Source organism: Rhinolophus hipposideros, assembly GCF_964194185.1.
Source record: "Rhinolophus hipposideros genome assembly, chromosome: 21".
Lineage (NCBI taxonomy): Eukaryota > Metazoa > Chordata > Mammalia > Chiroptera > Rhinolophidae > Rhinolophus > Rhinolophus hipposideros.
In genome coordinates, this window is record NC_138067.1 from 48,340,014 (window position 1) to 48,348,731 (window position 8,718).

Sequence of the window (8,718 nt, forward strand, 5' to 3'; positions counted from 1 at the left end):
ATTCCATCTTACTCTATGAGTTCTCATTCTTTGGGAGTCTTGTTACAGTTTTTCAGTTGACATGCCTGTACATAATAGATTTTATGGGGATTCATTATTTTTTAATCCCCTTTTCCATGTTCCCCTTTTCTTTTGTTATAGCTCATGAAAGGAAACATTTGCTTTTTTGATATCTTCCAGACTGGGAATCTAGATATGAGACACAAAAATTATCTCTGAAGCCATTCATATATGATGATATGTTAATGGAGAGAATTACAAGCTATGGTCTTGAGCATTCCACTTTCAGAGAAAATTGGAAACATGAAGATCTCTGTGAAAGGCAGCTGGTAAATCAAGAGACATTTATCAGGCAAGAAACACTCACTCAAAGAAACCCTTACTAAAGAAATAGACCATAAAAATAACAAATCTTGGAAATTTGTCTATCTAGACAATGCAGGAGAGAATGTCTATAATCACAAGTCTGATAAAATGAGCTTTTCCAAAAATTCTATGGTGAGAAAACACAAGAGAATCTATGGAGGAAATAAACTTTTTAAATGTAATGAATGTGAGAAAACCTTCACCCAAAGGTCATCTCTTACTGTTCATCAGAGAATTCATACTGGTGAAAAGCCGTATGAATGTAAGGAATGTGGGAAAGCCTTCAACCAGAGTCAGCACCTAGCTCAACATCACCGAATACATACCGGAGAGAAACTCTATGAATGTAAAGACTGTGGGAAAGCCTTCAGCCAAAACATACACCTTATTCAACATCAAAGAGTTCATACTGGAGAAAAAACATATAAATGTAAGAAATGTATAAAAGCCTTCAGCCAACCTGCACACCTTGCTCGGCATCAGAGAATTCATACTGGAGAAAAGCCCTATGAATGTAAGGAATGTGGAAAGGCCTTCAGCGATGGCTCGTCCTTTGCTCGACACCAAAGATGTCACACTGGCAAAATAAATGTATTGAGTGTGGGAAAGCCTTCAGGCAGAACACATCCCTTATTCGTCACTGGAGATATTATCACACTGGGGAGAAACCCTTTGATTGCAACAACTGTGGGAAAGCCTTCAGTGATCACATAGGACTTAATCAACATAGGAGAATCCATACTGGAGAGAAACCCTATAAATGTAGCGTGTGTGGAAAAACCTTCAGCTACAGTTCATCGCTTGTTGTACATCTGAGAATTCACACAGGAGAGAAACCTTATGAATGTGATATCTGTGGGAAAGTCTTTAGTCATCATGCTTCACTCATTCAACATCAACGAGTGCATTCTGGAGAGAAACCTTATGAATGTAAGGAGTGTGGGAAAGGCTTTAGGCAGAGTATACACCTTGCTAGTCATTTGAGAATTCATACTGAAGAGAAACCCTTTGAATGTGGGGAATGTGGCAAATCCTTCAGCATCAGTTCACAGCTGGCCACTCATCAGAGAATTCGTACTGGAAAGAAACCTTATGAATGCAGGGAATGCAGTAAATCCTTCAACCAGAGTGCACACCTTGCACAACATCATAAAATACATACTGGAGAGAAACCTTATGAGTGTAAGGAATGTGGGAAAGCCTTCAGCCAGACAACCTGCGTCATCCAACATTACAGAGTCCATACTGGAGAGAAACCTCATAAATGTGCTGAATGTGGGAAGGCCTTTGGTGATAGTTCATCCTGTGCTCAGCACTGGAGACTTCACACAGGCCAAAGGACTTATGAATATGTTGACTGTGAGAAGGCATTTAGGACAAAAGCATCCCTTATTTGTCATTAAAGATGTCACACTGGGGAGAAACCTTATGAGTGTAATGCATGTGACAAAGCCTTTAGCCATCGTCAATCCCTTACTGTTCATCAGAGAATCCATTCTGGGGGAAAACCATGTGAATGTAAGGAATGTGGAAAAACCTTTAGCCAGATTGGATACCTTAATCTACATAGAAGAATTCATACTGGAGAGAGGTCTTCTGAATGTAAGGAGTGTGGCAATGTGTTCAGACAAAGTGCACACCTTGCTCATCATCAGAAAATTCATGCTGCAGAGTCAGCTCGAGCACCCAGCTCTTCCTCACCCCCTGTGTCACCAACGCCTATGGATATATCTGCTGAATATTTTGGGAATTCATCCCCTTTCAATTCTCATTGCCCTCGCTCAAAGCACATTCCTTTCACCTGGACTATTCCAATTGTGTAAGAATTGGTTCCCTTGCACCATCTTTTGTCCCTTTCAAGTTTATTTTTCACACTGCTGCCACAGTGGTCTTTAAAAACAAAAAGTAACTATATTACTCTCCTCCTAAACCCTTTTATGAAATTTTAAACTAGTTGATGCACATAAGTACTTAGCATAGTGTCTGACTCTAAGTTCTTGTTTAATGTTAGGTCAGTATTCTTCAGTCTTTTTAAACATTATTTTTAAATAGTAAACTCTGGAAAGCAGTATATCAGTGCTAGGACAGCATAATTTTGGAACTGAAAAATCTTATGGGGATGATGAGGATTAGCATTAGCATGTTTAGAGCTTAACGTTATAACAAAGTAATATAGTGGCTTTTCCATGACTCTGACACTGTGTTCCTTTGTTGGTGAAGAAATTCAGTATGACTTGATGCATAGAATATGTTTTTGGTTGCATCTGGAACTCTCAATAGAACTAGAGAAAATGAATTTGAACTTTCTGAGAAGAATGTAAGATGCTATTTAGTCAAGGAAAAAAAATAAACTGTGTTTCTCTGAAAATGAGACCTATCTGGAAAATCAGCTCTAATGCATCTTTTGGAGCAAAAATTAATGTAAGATCCAGTCTTGTTTTACTATAAAACCAGGTATAGTATAATATAATATAATATAATATAATATAATATAATATAATATAATATAATGTAATATAACATAATATAATAATGTAATATAATATAATACTGGATCTTATTTTACTATAAGTCCAGGTATAATATGATATAATACCAGATCTTATATTAATTTTTGCTCCAAAAGATGCATTAGAGCTGATTGTCCAGCTAGGTCTTATTTTCGGGGAAACATGGTACTAATATCTAAGAGTGAAGAAATAGAGGACTTGAATAGTCTATCCCTATTTAAAGTCACCTGGTTTCATAGATTAATTCTTAACTTTCAAGGAACCACTAATTAAGCTGTTATAGAGTACAGAAAAATTTTTTTTAGGAATATTCCATTCTTTTCATGAGGCTAATTCAACTCTGACATCAACCCCAGGAAAACAATGAAATTACAGATGAATTTACTTATGGTTATAATAGAGAAAGGAAGTTACTCTGTTGAAAGAGAACAGATGCTCTGAGTAAATGGAGATCCACAAAGGTTTTTAGATGGAAGTTTCAACATTTTAAAGGTGTCTGTCTATTCACTCAATTCCAGTCACATTCCTTGTAGGGTATTTTTACATTGACCATTTTCTTCTGAAATTCATGTAGAATGGTAAGTGGGTGAGCATTTGAAGGACATTTTTGAAAATGATCATATACCCATACATTTAGTATATTGCAAAAGTGGTATTTTTGATGTGTCACTGGGAGGAATGGATTATTTAAATGGCGTTTGACAGTTAGTTCTACAACTGGAAATAAAGTGAGATCTACATTTCACCCCTTACAGAGAATTCATTCAATATGGATGAAAGATGTAATAGGAAACACAGTATGAAGATTCTAGAGCATAATGTAGAATATTTCTATCCTTTTAGGTTGAAGAAGACTTTGGTAAGGAGTACACAGAGTCCAAGAGCCATAAAAACAAGAGAGTGACAGGTAAGACCATGTGAAAGATTTAAACCTTCTCCATGGTATGAGACACTGTATGCAATGTTAACAGGTATGTGAGAGGCTGAGAGACATTTCAAACATTACAAAGGATGTAGCCCTTACAGGAAGTGCTGTTGGAAACCAGCAAGGACAAGATAAAATACAGTCTGAAAAAATGTACCAATAAGCAACTCTTCCATGAAGAACGTAAAACAATCAAAATAGAGGAGTACTTAATGGTAATAATTACCAGATAAATGTAAATTTTAAAACTCACTTCCAACACAAACCAGCACATATTTTACGTCATTGTGAAGGTTGACTAATACCTAGTATTGTTGCAGATGTGAGAAACCATATTTTCATACACTGAGAGAGTGTATTGGTGGAAAGGTACTTTAGAGGGCAAGGTGATGTTACCTGTCAACATTTTAAATGACACAATTCTACATCTAGGTACTTACATTCTCGAAAAGTACAAGTGCAGAAATATATGCATAAGCACATTTATTAAAGAATAGTAAAAAATTTGAAAGAGCTATAACGTCCAGCCCTGGTAAATCAATGAATTAAATTATGGAAAATAAGCTCAGGAGATTAGTATACAGTCATTGAAAACAATGAGGTGGATCTCTATACTCATGGAAAATGTTTGTCATTTATTAATTGAAAATGTAATTTTCATAACCATATAATGTGATCACTTAGTTTTAAATACATAAACTTTATAAAGTTAAAAGTACAAAAATGCAGATGATGTTGTTTTTCTCTACAATATAAATAGAAACGTTACACATACAAACTCCTTCCCTGAGTTGATTTGAGGAACTGCTCTGGTGTCACTTCTTGAGGTTTTGTTTGTGTTGCCAATTGAATATGGTTCACCTTAATCCATTCAGATAACTTCTTCTTGGGACACAGGTGGGACATGAGTATGAGTCTTTGGCCATGACTTAAAGATGGTGCATCAGTTTCTGCTGCTCTGATTCCTAGAGCAAGGGTTTCCAAATTCCTGACATTTTGGAACCTTTTGGAATTGAGAACAGGAAATCGTGTTTCCTGAGAGTTCTTGAGAATTCCTGAAATAATCTTTTTAAATTTAATTTTCATTGATAATCTGTAACAATGGCTGTAACAGTAAATGTTAATAAACAGAAAAGCCTTAGAGAAGGTGGGGCAACTGGAGTTCATGGCCCCAGCGCAGTCTTTCAGAGGTTTTGAGACACTCCTATATGTAAAAGGTCGACGCAAAACTTGAGTAAATAAAGTTTCCTAAATGGAGGTTGACTGGAATTTCATGATTTGTGCATCTTTTGCCCTGAGCGCTAAGTGGGTCACTACGGTATCATTTTGGCTAGGTTTCTGTTATATGTCAGGTTTTCTCAAAATATAAACAATGTAATTAATACAAACTTTGTTTAACCAAACCTTATAGTATACAGTGAGTTTTTACATATATCACACAATGTATTAACATTCCCAATCTTATTTAAATATTTTATTAAATTAAACATTAGTAAAAAACAAATGCAAATATTCATTTGAAAATTTTAAATATACTTCAAATAGTTTTTATTTGTCATTTTTAAAATAAAACTTTAAGAAACATAGAGCATTAAATGCCTGATCAGACAATTGTGATCTTCACTTTGTAACAAATATACTTGTGGAAAAATTTCTTTCATTTTCTGTAGACGTTGGTTGAATTGTTATGAGTGCCTCTAAAAGGATCTTCAAGTTGGGAGTGAGAGAATGTGTTGCTTCATATAAGCTCTTTTCCTCCCTTATAGAAGCAAATATTTTGTCAACATGCATAGGGCTGGCTTTGATGTCAAAATTGATATTGCTTTAGTCAATTCACACTTCAGATCAGATTCTGATTTAATGTCAGAACTCTTTGTAAGGACATCCTTTATTTCTTCTCTTGGAACTTCTTCTGCTGTAAATGTTCCTTTAAAAAGTCTTTCCATTAATGACTTCGCCAGTTATGCAATTTCATTCTTACTTGACAAGGCAAAAAATTCATCTTCTTCCATCTCACATAGACAACTAATGTTGCTCAAGTACTTTTGAGAGACACAAGATCTCTATTTCTATGTTTAACCAATTCAAATTTTATTTCCTTTAAAAGCATTTGGCTCATTGAAGAATTCTGTTTTTCTAAATTACTGAACAGGAACTTAAAAATTCCTTCATTTGTGAGAATATTAGCTTCTCTATTGCTTAAGGCTTCAGCTGCTAATCTTACAGGTTGTAAGCAATTCAATATTTCATAATACTCTTCTTTCCATAAGTGATCGAGTGCGGTTGGTAGTATCAGCCGTCACTTTGTGGAAACGGTTCATCGCAGAAAACAATTTGTATTTACACAGAGAAACATTTATTTTTACAACCCAGGATTTGACTACAATGTCATATTAAGGTAAACTATGTTAGATTTCCTGAAGACGACTTTGCAGTCAAATCCTGGGTTGTGAAAATAAATATTTCTCTGTGTAAATACAAACTGTTTTCTGTTCTCCATGATTAAGTGTGCTCGATTTACAAGAGCTAAAATTAGCTGGTCATGGGATATCTGATTCTGGTGTGTGTGTGGGGGTGCATGCCTGGTGGCGTGTAACATTGTAACACAATGTAACTTTAGATAGCGATAAATAGGAAAAATGTCTAAGAGATACATTGTGAGTAGTATGTTTATTTCCCATTGTGGGTATTACTGGGTTCAAGGAGCCGATTTTCCCGATTTCCTGACCAACTTTTTCCCGCGAACGGGAAAGTGAAAACATTCCCTGGAACGGGCAGGGAAACCCTAGCTAGAGCCAATCTGATTCATGTTCTTTCCATGTATCCCACCAGTAGTTTGTTTTCCTTTTAAAATTAGATTAAGTTCTTTTGCTATCAACCAAAGAAACCTAACCAATACAGAAATTGGTGGCATTAGATTTCAGGCAAAAGGTCCTCAGAAAATGTGGATTATTAAAGTTTCGTTATTGGGTGAAATGGAGCAAAGGATTGTTAGGCTCCCCAACTTATTTTATGCCACAAAAGCATGCATTGATGGCAACAATCAGCTGTTGCCAATAGATGGTGTGACGTGCCAGTCCAAGACATATGTATGATGTCTGTTCATAATAGAATTGAATAATATAATGCAAGAAAAAGAATGACTTGTATCTTAAAATTTTTGCTTGAATGCATGGTCACAAGCCGTTTTTTTATCACATAGTCAAAAAAACTCATAGCCATATGGCTGTGGTTGCTAAATATTACAGTGTGGGCATGTTTCTTAAGTAAAATATTTGACATTAATTAGCAGTTGGTATCATGGCTACTGGAATGAGGATTTGTGGAAGAATTTGAGGTTTTATAACTCTGAGCCCCTAAAACACGTTAAGAAATTGTGCCAACTAATACTTTCTTGCCTGAGATGGCCGTGGATGAAAGTTAACCAGTTTCCCATTTAGCCTATCAATATTATGGCTTCAGTGATTTTTAAAAAATATTTATTTCATGTACTGAGTATTTAAGTTTGATGAAGTCAAATTCATCACTACTGCCTTTCAGGTAGGTTCATCAAAATTTAACCAAAGCAAGACTTGGGGTAAACCACCCCCCCACCATTTTTGCATTTATGGTAAGTGATGAGGAAATATTCTTTACAATAAAAGACAAAGTTTATTTTGTTTCCATTCATATAACTACCTATGGCAACCTTCTCTTTCCACCCTGAACCTGAAAAGGCATAATTTTAACCAAAGAAGAATGAAAGTATTTGAGGTTTAGAACAATTTTATTCTAAATTTTTATTTAGATAAGTTCCTGACCATTTCTAGTTTACTAAGCATTTTTTTCTTAAGTCACAGATGTGTATTAGATTTTATCAGATGTTTTTTCCTCACTTATTGAGATGACTAGAGGATTTTTTTCACTTTTACTAATGGTAGTGACTTTCATTAACAGATTTCCCACCCTGGCACTCCTGTGATATTGTAGGGAAAATAGAGACGGTCAGGCTTCCCTCCCCTGGCCAGCTGGTGACCCTGACCGGTGGCCCGCCGGTCCAGTAAGATGGAATGTTGCAGACACACCGTCCATCCTGAAGATGGTACTGTAAATACTCTTATGTAAGCCCCTTTTGTCTCTGTATGGTATAAAAAGGGGCCGGCCATTATACTGGGCTGCCCTGAGAGCTGCCAAGAAATGAGGGGCTGCTGAGAAGTGGGACTGCTGTGGGCTGTGCTGTACTGTGTTGTGCTGCTGGCTGTGACCAGCAATGGAGCTGCTGAGAAACAGGCTGCTGAGTTATGAGACTGCTGCTGGCTATGGGTTGTAACCTGAGAATGTCCAGCTGTGTGCAGCAGTGAGAAACTCTGGCTGTCTCCAGAAAGCCTGTGAATAAAAATGTCTTCTCTGCCTTCGGCTCCACGCATCTTCTTCCAGCTTCCAGAGTCACAGACACCTTACCCCCAGGACACCACCCACTCAGACATCCACACGACAGATATATTCTTGTAAATGAATAAAATGTCAGCTAATTCCAGATAACGATGAATGTTATGCAGGGGATTTATAAGGTCAGGAAGGGTGGCATTTGTGACTGGGAGGATGGGCCACTCTTCTGAGATGACCAGTAGATGACACAAAGGAGCCAGCCTGGACAGAAAAAGTTGGGGACAAATAAATGCTATTTTTTAAATTCAGATACTATAGAGTTGCAAAGAAAATAAAATCATCCATACTCTTACCACTATTCTTTTGATCAATGTATCTGTATACATAGCTATTGTTATTAAAATAGCTTGGTTATATATTGTTTTTTTTTTAAGATTTTATTGGGGAAGGGGAACAGGACTTTATTGGAGAACACTTTGTACTTCTAGGACTTTCAAGTCAAGTTGTTGTCCTTTCAATCTTAGTTGTGGATATTTGTTTTTTTAAATG

At 36.3% G+C, this 8,718-nt stretch overlaps 1 protein-coding gene across 1 annotated transcript; it reads left to right on the top strand.

Annotated features, from left to right (window-relative positions):
- Positions 1-935: 935 nt before the first annotated feature.
- On the top strand, positions 936-6,221 carry LOC308489956 (uncharacterized protein; the record flags this gene model as incomplete). The annotated part of the gene is made up of 2 exons (XM_081031568.1): positions 936-2,185; positions 3,720-6,221. One exon carries the CDS (start codon positions 936-938, stop codon positions 1,767-1,769), a length of 834 nt encoding a protein of 277 aa, XP_080887694.1. The 3' UTR covers positions 1,770-2,185; positions 3,720-6,221.
- Between the last annotated feature and the right edge of the window lie 2,497 nt (positions 6,222-8,718).